We start from the raw sequence: 22,432 nt of genomic DNA, 5'->3' as shown, positions 1-22,432 counted from the left end.
ATCCCCATCCTCAATATTGGAGGAGCCCAGCACATCAGTGCAAAAGATAAGGCTGAGCATTTGCAACAATCTTCAGCCAGAAGTGCTGAGTGGATGATCCATCTCTGCCTCCTCCGGAGGTCGCCAGTATCACAGATGTCAGTCTTCAATGAATTTGATTCACTCCACGTGATATCAAGACACAGCGGAAGGCACTGGATATTACAAGGGCTATGGGCTCTGACACTATTCCGACAAAAGTCCTGAAGACTTGTGCAGCAGAACTTGCTGCTACCCTAGGCCAGATGTTCCAGTATAGCTACAATACGAGTATCTACCTAGCAATGTAGAAAATTGCCCACCAATGTCCTGTATACAAGAAATAGGACAAATCCAACCTGGCTAATTACCACCCCATCAGTCTATACTCGATCATCAGTAAAGTGATGGAAGGGTTCATTAACAGTGCTATAAAGTGGCACTTACTCAGCAATGAACTGTTCATGGACACTCAGTTTGGGTTCTGCCAGGTCACTCAGCTCCTGACCTCGTTACAGCCTTGCTTCAAACATGGATAAAAGAACTGACTGTCAGAGGTGAGATGAGTGTGACTGCTCTTGACATCAAGGCAGCAATGGACTGAATATGGTATCATAAAGTCCTAACAAAACTGGAGTCAACAGGAATCGGGGAAAACCTTCCGGTTGTTGGAGTCACACCTGACACAAAGGAAGATGGTTGTGGTGGTTGGAAGTCAATCATCTCAGCTCCAGGACATCACTGCAGGAGTTCCTCAGGGTAGTGTCCAGGCCTGGTCATCATCAGCTGTTTCATCAATGACCTTTCTTCCATCGTAAGTTCAGAAGTGGGAATTTTTGCTAATGACTGCACAATGTTCAGAATCATTTGTGACTCCTCAAATACTGAAGCAGTTCATGTCCAAATAAGACCTGGACAATATCCAGGCTTGGCCTGACAAGTGGCAAGTAACATTTGTGCCACACAAGTGCCAGGCAATGACCATCGCCGCTTGACATTCAATGGCATCACCAATGCCTCCTTTCTTGTTGGGATAGTAACATACTGTTCAACAAACATTCCCTAAATGCATTTCGGAAACTCCCCTCCATCTCTGACTTTTATAGTTGTAATATCCCAATTCTGTTTCACTAACACTATTCTGTAATTTTTGCACCACTCAGTGATTTCCCCATAAATTTGTTCTTCTTTTCTTTCCCACTAGCTGGTGGCCTATGGATAATATCCAGGAGTGTAACGGTGTGACTATTGTCTCTTTAGTCTAACAAAATAGATTCTGCCCATGACCCCTTCATGATATCCCTTCTCTCCAGCATTTATTGTCTCTTTAGACAATACTGATGGGCAAGGATTTGTAACGTGGCAATAGATGCCAGAAATTTGAAGTGGACAGTGAAGTTGAGCAGATGAATGTTTGCAGGGACAGATGTGTGCGGGGAAGGGATGATGATTGAAAGCGAAGATCAATACTTGGAGAGGCAACAGGGAAGGAAAGTTGGGCTCCCAGCCAGCAGTTTAGTGGGAATGGAGTCACTGGGTAAGAAGTGGGTCTTGTGTAAAAGTTAAATCACAGTAAAAGCTGTCAAATAAAATCAGTCGTAGGTAATTGTAGTTTACCTCTGGAGGTATGCTGACTCCTTGGAATTAGTTCAATGGGCAGGAGAAGAAGATTGAATAAGGAATCATTTCACTAGCTTTCGTCCACATCACAAGTAGGCTTACATTAACAATGCAATGAAGTTACTGTAAAAATCTAGTCGCCACACTCCGGCCAGCATCTGTTTAGGTAGACTGAGGGAGAATTTAGCAAAGCCAATGAACCTAAGCAGCACATCTTTCAGACTGTGGGAGAAAACCAGAGCACCGGGAGGAAACCCATACAGTCACCTGGAGAGTACGCAGACTCTATATAGACGGTGGCCTAAGCTGGAAATTGAACCGAGTACCTGGCGCAGTGAGGCAGCAGTGCTAACCACTGTGTCTGCATCCAAAAGGCTTGAAGGCTGGCAAATAGTGCAATTCTTGAAATTCCCAACGCTGCTTTGTTCATCCCGGGGCGTGATCAGGCTTGAGAATGGGGCTGGCTTCTAAAATAATGTTTTTCAGACTAGTACAAAAGATAGTTGAAACTTCAGTTGTACTAAGCGTAAATTGCACTTGAAATTCTGCAATCTTTGTATGTGTTATACCAACTTTGGGTAAATTATACCTAAAAATCCTGCAAAAAATTAGCATAAATTCTACCTCTTTAGATGTAACAACTTGAAATTAAAGCTTTTAACATTTTTATCATGTTTTGATGACATCTTTCTATATACAACAATTTGCCAGAAGTGATTGACTTGTGTGTAAACTTGAATCAAAAAAATGTACATATTCAAACAGCTTAAATTCTGATTGATCAAGTACACAGATGCTTCTTTATAATTTGACTTGTACCGGTGCCAGATTTAGGGGTATTTGATTCGCCTGAGGATAGCACTGAATATATTTACATATTAAATTAATACACGTGAAAATTATAGACTAAATCATCTAAAAAATGTATTATACCTGCATTTATTAACTGTAAAATATTGAAGTTATAATGAAAATGTCATTGTCATCCAATTAATTGTTGGGGGAAATGCGTATAAATAAGTTAAAATCTTATCACAACAAAATCGATTTTCCCTTTTAATGTTAAATGAATTAAAATGTTGCAAGGATTAAAACGATGCATTGACTGTCATTTAGAGGGTAACGCAACGTGAAAATCAAATAATCTATTTCAGTTTCTAAAGGATTAGCCCCAAATATTCAAATTAGAACAAAATGAGAAAGATTGAGATGGTAGTTTTTGTTATTGCATGAGTTAATGCACGCACATAAAATTCCAAGGTGCGCCACTTCATTGCAGTTTTGACAATTTCAAATAATATTGGTAATGAACATATCCACGTGGGGATTTTGACCATCATGCTAAAAAAAAATCAACCAGTGGACATTCAACCTGTATTTTCAGTCAACAGGAAAATCTTTTCTCCCAAAATGTAACTATAAACTATTATTTGAATCAACAATGCATTATCAAATTTAAATAAATAAATTAACATCATGCAACAGTATTGCCACAAAGCCTTGTCCATTTGTCCTTAAAGAAGGTTGTAATCATTGTTTTGATCAGTCTATATGAGAAGTCATCCTCTACAGCGAAGAACTGCCTCCTAACTTCTTCCCTCACTATCTTCATGACATTTATAAGTTGATGCTATTTCACCAATCAGTTCCCCCAACTGGAGAAATAGACTTGGGGATGTTGGAGCCTCTTTGGCACTTTAATGTCTTCAGGACTGTGGTGGAAACATGATGTAAATATTTTTTTCATTTCTCCTTTTGAAAAGTCAATGGCAATGGAGTTGGAGCTGCACTTTACAAATTCCCAGCCATTAAAATTAACCTTCACCTGAAACAAATTTTTGGGAACGTGGAATATGGATTTATAGTAAATTGCACTTACTAGTCTAGGGGCGTGTGTTATGCCTAGTGGTGGTCACTAGTCTTGTGGTGAAGTGAGTAGCATCCCTAACTCTGAGCATAAAGTTCAGGATACAAATCCCACTCCAGGACTTGAGGGCCACAGAAAGTGTATTTGTAATGTGGCCCAACATGTCAATTATAAACATGTTCCAATATGTCTGTTTTGTGGTAAAAGCGAGAGAATCTCTAGGTCAGCAGGAATTTGAAGAAAGCAAAGGAAAACCACTGCAATGTCACGCTCAACAAACATGGAGATCTAAGGTTGCCAATGCCCTCTTAAGGCATGGTATCTGAAGAGAAAGTCTTTGGGCTAGTTTTATGCTCTGCTGCTGGCAGATTTGAAGATGGACTCCTCATTAAATCCAGCAGGCAGCCTGTGTACTGCCTACATGCCCACCACCTCTGCCACTATTGCAATCATGCCAACAGTTGGAGTTGAGTTGGGCACAGTAGCCAATTCAGGCCATGAAATGGGCAGTTGATTACCAAGTAAGGGCCTTAAATTACCATACTTGGTTTTAACTGGCAGGAGGTGAGGCACACGTCAAGCAGCCATTCTGGCAGGTTTTCAGGACATCATATCAATGTAGTTTTAAGTGATCTATATTTATATTGTTAAATATTAGCAATAAGGTGTAGTTTTAAGTGGTTTTAGTGATTCTGTGTAAGGAAGGGTAAAAATATAGTTAAATTCATGTGTTTGCATCTGAGGCTTTTTGGTTTCAGATAAAACTATGCTTCTATTATGCTTAGAAAGGACATGTGGTGTAAAGTAAGCAAGGTGGGTATGGTGATTGTCCCTTTAAAGGTTGACTGATCCTTAAAAGGACAATCATGACACTGGGAGAAGCATAAAGTTGTTCCTTAGTAACCAGGGGAACCTTTAGGGTAGGAATACTTTCTGAGTTTAGTTTTAACTGATTTCATAACAGTTGGTTTTAGAAAATTACAAGGGAACATCTCTCAGCTTTGCTAGAAGAAAGGCCACGCCATGACTTAATGGTTAAGAAAAGAAGTGCAAGAAACTTTAAGAATATCTAGTTAAGGAAATGAAAGAAATGAAGAAAAGTTTTCAAGTACTTCTGTTTCAAAAAAGGGTGCCACAGTAGTATAGTGATTAGCACTGCTGCCTCACAGCACCAGAGACCCAGGTTCAATTCTCACCATGGATCACTGTCTGTATGGATTTTGCACACGCTCCCCATGTCTGCCTGAGTTTCCCCTCATTGCTCCAGTTTCCCCCCACAGTCCAAAGGTGTGTGGGTTAGATTGATTGGCCATGCTAAATTAACCCTACTGTCAGGGAGATTGGCAGGGTAAATATGAGGAGTTACGACAATAGGATCTGGGTGGGATTGTGATCGGTGCAGTCTTGGAGGGCTGAATAGCCTCCTTCTGCACTATAGGGATTCTTTGAATTGTAACTAAGTCTGAAGTTAAAGGAACAAAGAGGGCCTTTGAGAACAGGACATTGTTTATGAAAGTTAAAGTAAGAAGAGAAGAGCGATTGGCTGCAGACAAGCTATATATCTGAAGAAATTCTGAGGTTTGGTGTCATTGTTTCTAGTGTTTGAAGCACAGTATTCTGCTGGAGACTGAGTACCTGAGTTTGTATAAAAACATTTAAAATAAAGGAAACCTGAAAGAAGAGGTGGAAAATCTGGTGCTGAATTCCTTGTTAAAAGTGGAGCAGTTTTGCTTGAATGGATAATTGAAAAATCTGGAGTGGATTCTTAATGTAAATTGTCGATGGAAAGCACTGTTTGAACGCAGATTTTGAATGAAGACTTTTTGGGAATGGAGTTTGGAAACACTAGTATGACAATCATCTGGGGGATTGTGAGAAAAAAATCCATGACAGATTGGTTGAGTGGCATCAGCTATTTAGTTTCAGAGTCGAGTGTCATCTTTGAAAATTGTGTACATTTGTGAATCTAAGGAGGGAGTAAAGGAGTATTGTATTATAAAGAGGTATTGTATTATAAAGGAGTATTGTGTTATCATCCAATTTTTCATGTTGAATACTTTTCTTATTGCTAAAAACTAATTGCTGTCCTGTGTTTCTGTTCCTCCACATTTTCTGAAATAAATTAAACGTCATAATCTTTAGAGCCAGGGTTCGATTTTTTTCATGTAAGTAATAACAGCAACTGGGATAGTAAAATTGCTCTTTCATGCACTCCAGTCACTGCCACATATAGTCCACCATGAGCTTAGCCACATGGGAGGAGCTTATCTGTTCGAATTCCGGAGAACAGGCTCAAACTGATCTGCTGCATGGACTCCTCCACTCACAGTCCATGAGCTCGCACAGCCTCAGGGAACACCGACAGATGGCCACACATCTGCTCCTTGTTCTCCAACTACTCAGCCCCATCTGTGACTCCTGAGGCCCAGCGGACTCCTCGGTGTCACTGCCCACTCCCCTTCAAACCGAACTGATTGCAGACCCCTGTGCTTCAGACACTTCCTCCTGTACATTACCACTGTGCTCTTCATCAATGCCACTGTTTGGTCACAAGTGCGCATCCACCTGGTGGATGATGCACTGGTCAAATGTGACAGTGGATTCTCATGCCTCCACTCCTCCTGTTGCTGTTTGAAGGTCTCCTCAGAGGGACGGGGTAGCCTGAGATTCCTGAGACCTGGGTGCAATACAAAAGGAAGTGATGGGAGTTAGCCTAGGAGGCACTGAGGGCTCTACAAGACTGAAACCTTCCCCACAATCCTGTACTCAGCATGCTTTCAGATGAGGCATTATGAAGGCTACTAACACTCCCCCACCCTCCACCTCTTACTCCCCTCCCCCCACAGCACCGTGTCCACACACACGCCTGGGCCTTTTCACTGGTCATGTGCAGGTGGGATGAAGGTGGCCACCCTTTTCCCATAGAATCAGGACAAAGTCCATAGTTACCTCCTCCATGGCTCTAATGGTTCTCATCACTGGGATGCCATCCCATGTTCCAGGCCATTCCTCGGCCTTATGTGCCTGTTTCTCCTGCAATAAGAACATAATAATAAAAAAACTAGGAGCAAGAGTGGGCCATCTGGCCCCTCTAACCTGCTCTGCCATTCAATAAGATCATGGCTGATCTTTTTGTGGACTAAGCTCCACTTACCCACCCGCTCACCATAACCCTAAATTCCTTTACTGTTCAAAAATTTATGTATCCTTGCCTTAAAAACATTCAATGAGGTAGCTTCAACTGCTTCACTGGGCAGGGAATTCCACAGATTCACAACCCTTTGTGTGAAGAAGTTCCTCCTCAACTCAGTCCTAAATCTGCTACCCTTTATTTTGAGGCTATGCCCCCTCGTTCTAGTTTCACCCGTCAGTGGAAACAACTCCCCTGCTCTATCTTATCTATTCACCTTCACAATCTTATGTGTTTCTATAAGATTGCCCCTTATTCTTCCGAATTCCAGTGAGTATAGCCCCAGTCTACTCAGTCTCTCCTCATAAGCCCAACCCTCTCAACTCTGGAATCAACCTAGTGAATCTCCACCATACCCCCTCCAGTATATCCTTTCTAAGTAAGGAGACCAAAAGCATACACAGTTCTCCAGGCCTGGCCTCATCAGCACCTTATACAGCTGCAACATAACTTCGCTGTATTCAAACTCCATCCCTCTAGCAATGAAGGACAAAATTCCATTTGCCTTCTTCATTACCTGCTGCACTTGCAAACCAACTCCTTGAGATTCCTGCACGAGGACACCCAGGTCCCTCTGCACAGCAGCATGCTGCAATTTTTTACCATTTAAATAATAGTCCATTTTGCTGTTATTCCTACCAAAATGGATGGTCTCATATTTACCAACATTGTACTCCATCTGCCAGACCCTTACCCACTCACTTAGACTGTCTATATCCCTTTGCAAACTTTCAGCTTCCTCAGCACACTTTGCTCTTCCACCTATCTTAGTGTCATCTGCGAATGTTGACACACTACACTTGGTCCCCAATCCCAAATCATCTATGTAAATCATAAACAATTGCAGTCCCAACACTGATCCTGAGGCACGCCACTAGTCACTGATTGCCAACCAGAAAAACACCCATTTACCCCGACTCTTTGCTTTCTGTTAGTTAACCAATCCTCTATCCATGCTAATACATTATCCGTAACACTGTACACCTTTATCTTATGTAGCAGTCTTTGGTGTGACACCTTGTCAAATGCCTTCTGGAAATCGAGATACACCACATCCACAGGTTCCCCATTGTCCACTACACCTGTAATATTCTCAAACAGTTCCACCAAATTAGTTAAACATGACCTGCCCTTCATGAACCTATGCTGCGTCTTACCAATGGGACAATTTATATTCAAATGTCTCGGAATTTCTTCCTTAATGATAGATTCAAGCATTTTCCCTACTACAGAAGTTAAGCTAACTGGCCTATAGTTATCTGCCTTTTGTCTACCTCCTTTTTTAAACAGTGGTGTCACATTTGCTGTTTTCCAATCTGCGGGAACCACCCCAGAGTTCAGTGAATTTTGGTAAATTACCACTAGTGCATTTGCTATTTCTCCTGCCATCTCTTTTAGTACCCTGGGATGCATTCCATCAGACCAAGAAGTCTTGTCTATCTTTAGCCCCATTAACTTGCCCAACACTACCACTTTCATGATAATGATAGTTTCTAGGTTCTCACCTGCCATAGCCTTCCTGTCATCAATTCTTGTCATGTTAGTTTATGTCTTCTAATGTGAAATATCTGTTCAATGCCCCAGCCATTTTCTCATTTCCAGTTATTACATCTCCCTTCTCGTCCTCTAAAGGACCAATGTTTATTTTCGCCACTCTTTTTCATTTCATATATTTGTAGAAACTTTTGCTATCTGTTTTTATATTCTGAGCTAGTTTATTCTCATAATCCATCTTACCTTTCTTTATAGCTTTTTTCATGGCTTTCTGCTGATCTTTAAAGATTTCCCAATCCTCTAGTTCCCACTAATCTTTGCCACTTTGTATGCATTTTCATTCAATTTGATACCCTCCTCTATTTCTTTCAATATCCATGGCAGATTATCTCTTTTTCTACAGTCCTTCCTTATTGAGGCACTGACAAGGCAATGAAAGACAATAAAAGGCAAGGCAGTAAAAGACAATGACAAGAGGAGAAGCAGATAAGGTCCTGTAGTTCTTGCTTGCAGAAGGCTAGTTCCCCCAGATGGAACAAGGCAGCATGTTGGAGTTGTTATCTATCCCCACAAAGACTATAGATTGAATTTTGATGATGGGGAATATTAGCTAGAACAATGGGTCACAGCATGCACGGTGGCCAACAAAGCAAACTCCTCAATTTTAATGTGGCAGCCAATTTAATGGAAATTGGCAGGATGGCTGCCCAACTGCAGACAGCAGCCCACCCTAGAGGGCTGCCAATCCAATTAGAGGTAGATCAGGAGCCTCAGCGGTACTCCCCTGAGCATTGTTACTTACAGCAGGAAACATTCAAATGATAGATGGGGGATCTATCTAAGAAAATAGCTGGGGTTGTGCGGGCTGCCTTTCCTGTCCAGAGTCCCCTTTTTTGTTTCAAAAATACTTCTGTCACTGGGAGGCTGCCTACATTCAGCTGGCCTCCTCTCCACACAGGGAGGGGGCGGGGTGGTTAATCCATCCCGGCAAAATGGTGAGGAGCAGTTCACAGCTTGTGCCGCTTCTACTGCTGAACGTGTTGCAGGCTGTGTGGCCAACATTTGTGCCTCCTCCTTGCAGATCTCACTTGCCTTTCCACGTAACAATTGGTCATTGAAGTTCATGCAGCACTGGAGCCACTATGGCACTGACACACTTATGATGTTGATCCATGTCATTTTGGTTATCAGTGTTGAAAGTTTTCAGTACTTGGGGAGTACAGTGGCTGGGATTTTATGACCTTGCTCGGGCGAGGACTTGAATATGAGCAGCTAATGAATTGTTGAGTTCTTTGCAAGTGAAGCGTGGATTGTATGAAGACTTGGTTGCTTTAGTGCTCATATGCACAGACAATTAGGGGTTCCTGCCATATGGCAAGCTATTTGGAACACAAACCTGGGTATGGTAGGAAGTTAGGAGTGCCAAGGGTACTGTATAGCCAGAGTCCTCTCAACTAAAGGGTGGTCAGATGAGGTTACTGGCAAAGTCACTTAACTTAATGGAAGCCTGTGGAGAGTAACTCCTGCAATGAGCTGCTATGCTCTATTATAGCATTGTGCTGGAGCCAGCTTTGGCTATACAGGGAAAAGAATACTGCGCATTCAGTACAGGAGCTGAGCCAGGTTTGGTTGTGAGGGGTTTCTGAGGCAGCAGAGTAAAGGTTCCAAGGAGTCTGGGATGTTTTACTATTTTAGAAAGGTTTAATAATACTGGGCCATCTTTCAGAGGGGCATTCTGATATTGCACAGAAACAAGAGATAAAGTGTGAAGGTCAGTACTCACATTCTGAGCTGCGAATAACATTTTTAAGCCAACTTGATATCTGATATTGAAGGAGCTTCAGTTTTCAAACAAAGATAGTGGCTGAGGCAGGGTGTTCATTGGAAACGCTTTATCACGAGCTGGGTCTGCTAAGGTGGGCACCAAACCCATCTCCAGATCAGTTGAGGCCCAAGAGGACGGCAAAATTGTGCAACCTGGCAGCCTAGAGACGTGTTTGAATACCCCCGTATGGCCTTGATCCCGATTTCCACCACCCACAGGAAAATTGGATCTGAATTGTTTCCAGTCTGTCAATTAAATTTTATCAGTGCTGGCACATTTTCAGTTTTATCACTTGCTTTTATTTTTCTAAAGTCTCTTATGGGATAGTTCAGTAATCAACTTTGAAAATCCATGCCAGGCTCTGTTATCCTCACCTATCCAATCAGTAAATTCTTCAGAAAAAAACTCCAAACCATTAGAGGACGAATATCTCCAACTATTACCTTGAGTCAAAAAATGTGAACAAAGTCAACAAAAAGTTCTATGCAAGTGCAGAAATACAACACTGTTTCCTGACACAAAAAGTAGATAAGATTGCTAGCAAATGTGCTGAATGTAAGTGTGGAGCTACATAAGTTCATAATGCCAACACCAGTAGTGTATGGAAGAAAGAAGGCAGAATCAGATTGTCCTTCAGCTGAGACTTGTTTATACAGTGCTATGGAGACCATGTTTCAAACATTGGTTTCCAACATGGATAGCAAGAGGTCAGTTTTACTCCCCTTGAGATGCTATTACTGTATTTGTAATGGTGCATGGATGAATATTTACATTTTTGCCTGTGTTGCTTTTCTGGAATCATTGCCATCAAAATAAGTAAAATCTGTCAGGAATCTAACCTACATGACCCACTCACTAAGTTTCTCTTATGGCAATTCTATTATTCTGTCAACCATAATACTTTTCTTTGTGCCTCTTTTCAAAATCCATTGAGAGTCCCAATTGGTTCTAACTATAACAGAAGGATTAATGTTATCAAGATGTACATAATTCATTTTGTAGTGTACCAACCATTTTCCACAGGATGTATATGTTTCACAATTTACCTATAATCGGGTAGATTTTCTGATGATGCGGACGTTTTGCAGAATCAGGCCGGCCTCTGACCTTGCACGCTATGTTTTTCCTTAGCTAGATTTTCCAATGACCCCTTATGCTAGGAAAAGCCAGGCTTTGATTTGCATGCGCTCAGCCTACTTTACAAGTGAAAATTATGCAAATTGTGCCCCATGCTATAAACTGTAACTTTGGGCAAGGCAGCATTCTCATATGAGACATTTAGTCATAATAAACAGGCTTAGTCATTCCCTGGCTTACTTTATCTGCTTTAGGGATTCATTTTAAAATTGCCTTGCTATAGTTTGCATTGAATGAATTTCATACTGATCCATGTGACTGATCCTTTTATTAACCACTTGTATCGGTTCTTGTTCAACCCTTTTAAATCTCCTTCTTTGGCTAAATGTCTAATTTTGTTAAATCATTTTTCTACAAAGAACCTCGGGTAATTTTATCACATCCAATGTGCTATCATTTGTGAACACTTCATTTTTGCCTGAAGCGCATAATTCTGCAAATTATGTTTTGTTTTGGGATATTGTAGTAATGCCCAGTAGGAAGATGGGTATTCCTTTAGCCATCCCAATAAACGCAATCAACTAGATGCAAAGGGACAATTTATGAAGGCGTACTTATCTTCAGGTGTGGTGAGGGAATGCAATGCAAAATTATGGTTTACAGCACTTTCTACTGCCCTCTCTGTTGGGGAGGCGTAAATTGAGTTTGTTCAATAATGGCAACTGTCTCAGGAAAAGAACATACTTGCAATTTGCAATTATCTCTTTCTGCCATTTCCAGACCTCTTCACTCCACATCATTTGTTGCCTCTGCTCAAAGCAGGACCTGCATTTTATTGTTCCTTAAGCTCTACAAATGTGAAACTGAGGTTGATTACTAAAGGGGCGGCACAGTGATTAGCACTGCTGCCTCGCAGTGTCAGGCATCCAGGTTTGAATGCGCAGCTTGGGTCACTGTCTGTGCAGAGCCTGCACATTCTCCCCATGTCTCCATGGGTTTCCTTTGGGTGGTCCGGTTTCTTCCCACAGTCTGAAAGATGTGCTGGTTAGGTGCATTGGCCATGCTAAATTTTCCCTCAACATACCCGAACCGGCGCCAGGGTGTGGCAACTAGGAGATTTTCACAGTAACTTCACAGTGTCGAGAAAGTTTATTTAAAATGAAAATGGAATCTTTAGTGGTCTCATCTGGCAACTGCTTCCTTTGATAGAACAGGTCTTAGTCATGTCATCATATGGGTCCAAAGTTTCATTAATTTTAGTATATTCCACCAAACTGGGGTTTGTCAGGCAACACGGATTTAAAAACTACAAAAAAAGCTATCTGATCCCATCACGGTGAGGAAAACATTTACACCACTTGCATTTCCTATTTCATTCACTTTCAGCCAAACCTGTAACCCTTTTTTTGTAATTATGCTATCATCTTTGTTAGGGTTCAATTTCCCAGTGGTCCCCAAATATGACTTCAATGCCATTTTTTCATTTACATGCCACGTTGACATTATTCAAGAGGGCAGAGAGACAGAATGCAAGAAGTTTAACATCTGTATTAGGGAAAATGTTAGAAGCTGTTATTAAACATGTTGTCGTAGGGCATTCACATAAATTCAAGGCAATCAGGCTGCGTCAATATGGTTTTGTGCAAGGGAAATCATGTTTAACCAACTTATTGTAATTCTTTGTAGAAATAACATATGCTGTGGATAATGGAGAACGAGTGGATGAAGGGTATTTGGATTTTCAGAAGGCATGTGATAAGGTGTCACATCAAAGGTTATTCCAAAAATAAAGCTTATAACATAGGAGGTAATGTAATTTTATGGATCGAAAATTTGTTAGCTAACAGAAAACAAGAGGCCCGGCATGAATGGATCTTTCACTGACAAGATGTGGTGAGGTGTGTGTGTCACAGGAATCAGTGCTGGATCCTTATTTATGTAAGTGAAGGGACTGAAGGTATTGTTTCTAAATTTGCTGATGACACAAAAATAGGTAGGACAGTGAAGAGGAGATGAGGCTACAAAGGGATATAGATAGGTTAACTGAGTGGGCAAAGACCTAGCAAATGAACTATAATATGGGACAATGTGAAATTGTCCATTTTAGCAGGAAAAATTTAAAATTGATTTCTTGCCTAAATAGTGAGAGATTGTAGAGCTTTTGGGTGCAGAGGAATCTAGGTGCACTAGTGCATGAATTGCAAAATGAGTAGTTTGCAGGTACAGCAAATAATGAGGAAAACTAACAGAATGTTACTATTTATTGCAAATGGAATTGACTTCAAAAGCAAGAAGGATAAGCTTCAGTTATTTTGGGCGTTGGTGAGACCACTTCTGGAATACTGTGTATAATATTAATCTCATTATTTTTTAAAAAACTGTAAATATGTTGGAAGCAGTTTAGAGAAGATTTACTAAACTAATGCCTGGCTTGGGCAGATTTCCTTATGAAGAAAAGTTAGACAGACTCATAGAACCCTGAATCATAGAATCCTGCAGTGCAGAAGAAGGCCATTCAGCTCATTGAGACTGTACTGACTACAATCCCAGCCAAACCCTATCCCTTTAAGCCCATGCATTTACCTTAGCTAGTCCCTTGACGCCAAGGGGCAATTTAGCATGGCCAATCCACATAACCCGCACATCTTTGGACTGTGGGAGGAAACCGCAGCATCTGGAGAAAACCCAATGCAGACATGGAGAGAATGTGTAAATTCCACACAGACAGTGAGCCAAGCTAGGAGTCAAACCCAGGTCCTAGGCATTGTGAGGTATCATCAGTGCTTACCACTGTGCCACTGTGCTGCCCAGATTAGTCTTGTATCTGCTGGCGTTTCAAAAAGTAAGGGGTGATTTTATTGAAACATACAAGATCCTGAGGGGTCTTGACAGAGCTGAGTGGAACAGATGTTTTCTCTTTGGAAGAATCTAGAATTGGGGTTTAAAATATGGAGTTACCCATTTAGTACAGCAACTAGGAGAAATTAGTTCTCTCATCTGGTCACCTTTGGAACTCTCTTCCTCAAGAGGCAGTGGAAGCATTGTCTTTGAATATTTTTAAGACAGAGGTAGGTATATTCTTGATAAGCAAGGGACTGAAAGGTTATTGGGAGCAGGTGGAAATGTGGAGTCGAGCTAGAAATCAGGTCAGCTACGACCTTACTGACTTTCAGAACTGCTTGATTGGCTGAATAGAACATAGAACGTTACAGCGCAGTACAGGCCCTTTGGCCCTCGATGTTGCGCCGACCAGTGGAACGAATAGCCTACTTTTTCTCCTAATTCATACGTTCATATGTATGAATGTTCATATAACTCACTGGTATGATTTTAAATCTGGAGGGCGGGGAGTGACCCTGCCTCTACCACTCTCTGGAGAGTTTCAGAGACACTTACCCTCCAAGACAATTACATTTCTCTTCATAATCATCCTATTTAGGAGACCTCTTATTTTTAACCTGTGTCCCTAGTTCTAGTCTTCCACAAGGGCAAACATCCTTCCAGCATCCAACCTCTCAAGTCCTCTCTATATGCTTCAGTAAGACTGCCTTCCAGGATAACCCCCTCACTGCAACAATCAGTTATCTGAACTTTCTCTGAACTGCATCTAATTCAATTATATTGTCTCTTAAATAAGAAAACCAAAATTGTGCAAGATATGTGGTCTCACCGATACCTTATACAATTGTAGCAAAACATCTCTACTTTTGTATTTTTTCCTGCTAAAGTGGCCAACATTATGCTCCATCTGCCAATTTTTTTGTCCGTTCATTTAGTCTGTCTATAGCTCTTTACAAACTCCTTTTGTCCTCTTCACGGTCTACTCTCTTACCTATCGTTGTATTATCAGCAAATTTAGCAACTGCATATTCTGACCTTTCACCCAAATCTCATCATGCCCACTTTTCTGGTATTTCCTCGCTTACTGCATACAAATAAACCTTGCAGTTGTTATTTGACTACAAACATCACAGCTCATATTGATACCAAAATAATGGGCACTGGGTAATCAAAAGATGTGTTCATAGTGGAATGAGATGGCACCGCTAGTGACCTGACCTGCAGGCACTTCCTCTAGCATTCTGGTCAAGAACAGATGGAATTTAACCCAGTTGCAGTGGGCAGATTTGAACATCAGTTAGGGCTAGGATTTGAGTCTGTAGTGCCAGATTCATTGTGCAAGCCTTCTCATAACTCAACTTTAACTTTCAGTTATGTTTGCAATTCACTATATTATTTGTCACTATCATTTAAATTTTTTAAGCAGTTAAAGTAGGTTGGGTTCTTCTTTTATTAATTTGTGGGACATTGGCATCGCTGCCTGGCCAGCATTTATTGCTCATCCCTAGTTACCTGAGGGCAGTTGCTGTGGCTCCGGAGTCACATGTAGGCCAGACCAGGTCAGGATGGCAGATTTCCTTCCCTAAAGGTCATTAGTGAACCAGATAGGTTTTTCTGACAATGATTTCATGGTCATCAGTAGATTCTTAATTCCAGATTTTCTTTTTATTGAATTCAAATTCCATCATCTGCCATGGCAGGATTTCAACCCAGGTCCCGAGAACATTAGCTGAGTTTTTGGATTAATAATCTACAATAATACCTTTAGGCCATTGCCTCCCTTATGGAGTGAATTAACTATAAATATTTTGGTAAGGACATTGCCTCTTTGAAAACCACCTAACATTGAAATTGGCAGCTGCTAAGCAGTAAGGTGAGTTTGTAGTTTACTGACATTTATAAACTGCTATATCAACATGAATCTGGTTACACAGTATAACTTTCTTTTTGCAGGTTACTTGGCGAGCTCCACTGATGACTAATGGTGAAATCCTTCATTATGAAGTCCGAATGCCCAATCCACACATCACAATTTTGAACACCTCAGTGCTGCAGTACACTGTGACAGATCTACTCCCTTTTACCAATTATTCTGTGACGATTGTTGCTTGCACCATTGGTGGAGGATTCATTGGAGGCTGCACTGAAAGTTTGCCAAGAAGAGTAATTACTCACCCCACAAATCCCCAGGGCATTAGCTCCTTGGTTGCAATCCCCATTAGTGAGTCATTTATTACAGTTTCATGGCAGCCTCCCACAAAGCCAAATGGACCTAATGTAAGGTATGATTTTTTTTCCATCCACTGTATTGTTGAACATCCTCCAGTTGGCAGCTTTCAGAGAAAGGCAGGCTGTTTGAAAGATTCTCTTTTTCAAACAAAAAAACAAACTTTATCAAACAGGTGAAATGGTCAGGAGAGCAAAAGACACAATGGGTAGACTTTAATCCAAGTGGGCAGCTAATAGGCAGAACAGCAGACTTTAAACAAAGTGGGCAACTGATAGAGTGCATTCATCACGTGTCTATTATTAAGTTTATGAGGCTAGAGATATTTTGAGGTCCCGGCTTTAAAATAGCACTGGTCTCAGTCCCTGTAAATGTTGCTTCTGGTAGGATTGTTGGAGTGCTCATAGCCAGTGCTCATGCCATTAGGTGGATATGAGCCCTGACACATCACTAATGAAGTGTAGGGCAGTTTCAGAATGAGAGAGAATGGACAAATTGGAATAATGATAAATCTGAGGCACTAAGAGTTTGACGTGGTTAGACCATAAGACTAGAAGACATAGGGGCAGAATTAGGTCACTCGGCTCATTGAGTCTGCTCCACCATTCAATCATGGCTAATATTTTTCTCATCCCCGTTCTCTTGCCTTTTCTTCATAACCCCAGATCCCCTTATTAATCAAGAACCTATCTCTCTCTGTCCTAAAGACACTTACTCTCCTGGCCTCCACAGCCTTCTACAGCGAAAAGTTCCATAAATTCACCATTCTCTAGCTGAAGAAATTCCTCCTCATCTCTGTTTTAAAGGATTGTCCCTTTAGTCTGTGGTTATGCCCTCTGGTTCTAGTTTTTCCTACTTGTGAAAACATCCTCTCCATGACCTCTCTATCCAGGCCTCGCAGTATCCTGTAAGTTTCAAGAAGATTCCCCCTCATCCTTCTAAACTCCAACGAGTACAGACCCAGAATCCTTGTACGACAAGCTCTTCACTCCAGGGATCATTCTTGTGAACCTCCTCTAGACTCGGCAATCCAGCTTTCTGTTTTACAAGATGGAGCCAGTTAGATGTGCAAGTTGTATTTCCTTCTGGCAAAACATTCATTCTCTAGGAAGTAGATTTTACAGTAGCATAATTTTGGATGCCCACAGTACAGAGCCGGTTGCAAAAAATGTCTGATTCTTTACCAGACAGTCAATTCTTTTTGTTTTTAATAGATACCAGTGAGGCCAACACAGAGTAACAATTTAGATGATAGTTCCATGACCTGCCACCCAATTAATTTTGAGACGCTTTGCTCCAAATGTACAATGGCAGGAACTTTGATACAAACTGAAGCAAAAAATGAGACACAACCAACTTCAACATCAGGCTAATGTTAGAATGTGAACCTCAGATTCATCTTCAGTACAAACAGTCTACAAAACAGTTACCTACCTGGCCCTTGCCTACTGAGCCAGGATTGTCAGTCTAATGTCAATGGGCTCAGACCTTTAAGCAGTCAGCTAACTGCTCTGGCAAGTTCATTAAACAAACATGACTGAGGGTTGAACCAAAGCTCTGTGGGGATTCAAACCTTTGACTGCTATAGAAGAAGGTAAGGCTTTTGCCTTGGTGTCTCCAAGTGCTATTAGAATGTTCATTACTGCTTCATGTAATTCACATTTGCATTTTGGAAGTTCTACTTCCTTGCAAATGACAATAACAAATTATATCGAGTATAACGTTATGGTCATATTTAAAGCCTACACATCTTATTAGTACTGTAATGTAAGAAGAAACCCGGTGAAAATTGGTTAAATTATCATTTTTAGCAGCAAATATCAATTGTTATGAACGTTGGATTTAATAATCATATTGTACACCTGTGTTTTTTCAGATATGAGTTGCTAAGGCACAAATCCAAACAACCACTTGCACCAAATCCCCCTAAAGATTTAAATCTTTGGCTGAATATTTACTCAGGGACACAAATGTACTATGAAGATAAAGGTCTTAACAGGTTAGATTAAACTACATCGGCTTCAAACAAATTATGGTTTGATTAACAAATAATTTAATATGTGCTGCTTTCTGCTTTTCAGCATTTCTAATATTTTGAACAACTACTTGTTGTATAAAACGTGCTTGGATTAAAATTAAACTGATAGGCAGATGCTTTTTCTGTTGTTCTTAGAAGCTATCCTCACCTTGCCATGATTTTGCTTTGCAGCTTTATCCTGTTGTGAAACAATTTCTTTGCATATAAGTCACATATGTTGTATTTTGAAACTAACAAACATCAAATATATGCCATGTGTCTTTTTGTTCCACATCATCACATTAAAATATAATTTAAATGCAACACACTCATGTTTTATGGATCTGTTAACACGATATGGGATGAATACATGCAATGCTAGGCAACAGTCATTGAATACAACTTATTTTGAATTAATTTATGTTACACGAAAGCTAGAAAATGTAAAGTCTTTTTTTCCCTTCAGTGGCTTTAAATCAAACTGAAGTACAATATTTCTTAAACAATGGTAGCACGGATAGTTAAAAAGAGAAGAACTCTTGAAAAATAGAGATCTGACAATTCCAAATAGCCCTTTAGAAAATGAGCATGTGGAAATACTTTTTGTTGAATTATTATTGCTGTTGCCAGGACATTACTGGGAAAATGTTGCTGACTGCGTTTAAAACGAAGATGAACTAAAATTTCATCAATCATTGTGCAGGGGCCAGAAATGTGTGATAAATTTCTAATAATTATTAAGACCCAGCTCTGATTTCATTTAACCAAACTTCCCCTGTTGCTCCAGTTAAAAGTTATTCTTAGAACTGGAGTCTATCGTCCACATTGTTAATGAGGTGTATCATTGTAAACTGCTTTTCATTATTTGGGGTAAGCATTTGCAATCTGTTTTCACTTTACAAGTTGATGATTGTTAAAGTATAGAACTGCAGAAGTTAATCATCTAATAAAATGTACACTGGTACAAGGAGTATATTTCCATTGCAGTCATACGTATTATAAATCCTAAATTCTAATTACAATTTAGACTATGATTCTATTTTATGTTTTGTTTTATATTGCATGGAGATTCATATAGTGTAGGACTAAGGAATTTAACTTGTAATTTTGAATATTCAGATTGTCAGCATTCTTCTAAAGTTCCAATTAATTACACAGAATTCTTATTAACTTTAAAATCACTTTATTTATTTCTCTCTTCTTGTAAGTCTTTTTTGAATACATATGTCCCAAAATGGAGAGGTAATGACACCGTCAAGGTAACTTGCTAAGAGAGGTTAATTTACTTGAATCTGGGAGGGAAGTGACAATATTAGGGTGGCATGGTAGCACAGTGGTTAGCATTGCTGCTTCACAGCACCAGGGACCCGGGTTCAATTCCAACCTCGGGTGATTGAGTGGAGTTTGCACTTTCTCTCTGTGTCTGCATGGGTTTCCTCCAACAATCCAGAGATGTGCGTGCGGGTTAGGTTAATTGGCCATGCTAAATTGCCCCTTAGTGTCAAGGGGATTAGCAGGGTAAATATGTGAGGTTACGGGGATAGGACTTCAGTAGGATTGTTGTCGGTGCAGACTTGATGGGCAGAATGGCCTCCTTCTGCACTGTAGGGATTCTATGATTATATCAATTTGTTGCTATCAAAATAGCAGTGAGGCTAATGGCACTCACCATTACTTAGGTGTAAACAGTATAGCAACTTCAGGAAAGGGGCAGATATGCTGTTAAATGCAATTATCCAACAGTTGCTATTCAAGCTGCTTCATGCTTTCTTTATCTTTGTGACAACTGATTATTACCAATTGTCTCACCATCGACATGCATTGTATTTTGTAAAATTGTTGCATTTACGCAGTAGATATGACATAAACCTGCCTGCGATATTTATTGCTAATGATCACAAGTCCCCTTTAGAATAGTTAGTGATCACAAATCAACATTTTTGGTGTTAAAAATAATACTATTGTATATGTGGAGTCTCATTCCTTCAGGTTGTGAATTGTTTTAGGAGATTTAAAATGTTAAATTGAACATTTGCACTTTTTTTTTGTTTTTTTTCTCTCTCTATCCAATCTTTCTGTCTTTACCTGATTTGATAGTGAATCCACCCATTCTAATTTATACTTTTTCTTATTCTGTTAATTTCAGAATCCTTAAAAAAATTATTGGTTGTGGGAAATATTCTGTTGGCTACCCTATAAAAGCATACACATGTATGTCTGTTTTCTGTAATGCAATATATATTAACAATAAGAGTAATTCTTTGAAGGATGGCAAAGCTATCTTTCAGTAAGTGGCAACACAAAGGACTAAACAATGCACTTTTCATTTATTAATTCAGGTACACAACGTATAAATACAAACTGATGATCTATAATGATGTGGGGTACACAGCAGGGGGAGAAGTCACAGCAGTCACACCCGCAGGTGTTCCTAAAAGTGGAAGTAATCTTACAGCATGGGCCATAAACCACACAGCAATAGAAGTAGAGTGGACCAGACCATGTATGTATTGCATATAGCTATATCATAATTGTTTGTAGTTGATCATATAACTTGTTTTACTAATCTGCATGAAAGCAGAAGAGTTCATCAAGAATACCATTGTAGTGAGATACTTAGGTGAAAACTGCATAGCCTGTTTTGTTTTTAGCTGTGTGCAGATCATTAATAATCTACTCCTCAAACTCAGAACCCTTTGATTTTGCAGGACAATTTCTCAAATCTCCATTTTTATGACTTAAACTGAAATTTGAAAATGTATTGAAGTGCCCTGTGTTGTGATGTTTTTTGAAAATGTACATTTTTGGTGCTAGCTTTTTAAACTGTTTTGCTCAGAAATTGTACACTTAAAAATAAATTGCATTTCACAATACCAAATCTTCAGATTAGCAATCATTTTCAAATATAATTATTAGGGTGTAACTTGGAAATATTTTTATAATTCAATCAATGCCAGGTGCTGTAGTTGTGACATTTTCTAATTTGGTCACTATTATATAGTGAGGTAGAATTTGTTTCCCCTTTTGTAATTGCTTGTGCAGTGCTTCCCCTGTTTAAGCTGTTTCCTTGACTTTGGGCTTTTTTTTCAACTGTTTACGCTTTTTTTTAAACTCAGTATTAAACTTCAATCTTAAGATCAGAAAAATAATCTTGTCCTTCATTAAACTTACACTTTTGCCTGGGCAATAAACTCCCTTTCAAATAGTAATCAACCTTCTGTTTCTTTCTCTGCAAGTTGACATAAATTCATTTATCATAGTTTTAGCTGGTCTATCGGCATTGGAGTACTGTTTAGTATTATAATTGCTTACAAACTGCTAATGCCCCTTACAAACTCATTTCTTTCTGATCTAGACATTTTTTTGTCGCAAATTAATTGACCCAATAAGTTATCAAGGTACAGTTCTGTCACAGAGAACAGAGGGAAAACATTAGTCTCTCCGCAAATGAGTCTAGATCATTCTGACACAAAGATGGTTTGTTCTTTTAGATCATCCGAAGCACTTTAAAGAAGATTTACTAGTAACACCAGGAATGGGGCATTGTCTTATGAGGAAAGATTGGTGAGGTTAGGTTTGTATCCACTAGAGTTTCGAAGAATAACAGGTTACTTGATTAAAACTTCAAATTCTTAAGAGATCTTGACAGGGTGGATGTGGAGAGCCTGTTTCCTCTTGTCGGAGAAAAAGGACAAGGGATCACTAAAAATAAGGCATTGCCCATTTAGGACAGAGATGAGGAGAAATTTCTTCACTCAGAGGGTCATGAGTTTCTCCAACTCTCTTCCTCAAAAGACAGTGGAAGCAAAAGCTTTGAATAGTTTTAAGGTAGAGCTGGATAGGTTATTGATTAACAAGGGGTGAAAGCTCATAGAGAGTAGACAAGTATGTTAAGTTGAGGTTACAGTCAGATCAGCCATGATCTTATTGAATGGCGGAGCAGGCTCAAGGGGCTGAGTGGCCTAGTCCTGCTCCTAATTTGCATATGTTAATATCTTAACTTGTTATGTTCATATATTGCAATAAAGCCCATTCTTGTTCAATAGGTGGTGGTTCATTAATTCCTTTAGGTAAATGAGTGTGGTACATACCCTTTTGTCACCAGGAGGAGAAGAAATATACCACTTTTTCAAAGGAATTCTGATGTAATAAAAAATTCTTCCTCATTTCACATAAGACTTAATACTTTGGGCTGCTAAGTTATTTGATACATTAGACCTTAAGGCTGGATGATAAAGTATATATTTACTTTTGTC

The 22,432-nt window shown here is 39.8% G+C and overlaps 1 protein-coding gene across 3 annotated transcripts in view; it reads left to right on the top strand.

Annotated features, from left to right (window-relative positions):
• ush2a (Usher syndrome 2A (autosomal recessive, mild)) overlaps positions 1-22,432 on the top strand; it is an 815,153-nt gene that overhangs the window by 549,158 nt on the left and 243,563 nt on the right. For all 3 annotated transcript variants that reach the window (XM_080200528.1, XM_080200527.1, XM_080200526.1), the window contains 3 exons: positions 15,886-16,214; positions 18,036-18,158; positions 20,516-20,679. In XM_080200528.1, the coding sequence (XP_080056654.1) occupies positions 15,886-16,214; positions 18,036-18,158; positions 20,516-20,679 (616 nt within the window). The remainder of the gene's footprint in view (positions 1-15,885; positions 16,215-18,035; positions 18,159-20,515; positions 20,680-22,432) is intronic.

This window comes from Carcharhinus amblyrhynchos, chromosome 12 (genome assembly GCF_965287045.1).
Source record: "Carcharhinus amblyrhynchos chromosome 12, sCarAmb.v2.hapA, whole genome shotgun sequence".
In the NCBI taxonomy this organism is placed as follows: domain Eukaryota; kingdom Metazoa; phylum Chordata; class Chondrichthyes; order Carcharhiniformes; family Carcharhinidae; genus Carcharhinus; species Carcharhinus amblyrhynchos.
The sequence above is the reverse complement of the archived record's forward strand: the minus strand, read 5'-3'. Positions and strand labels throughout refer to the sequence as shown.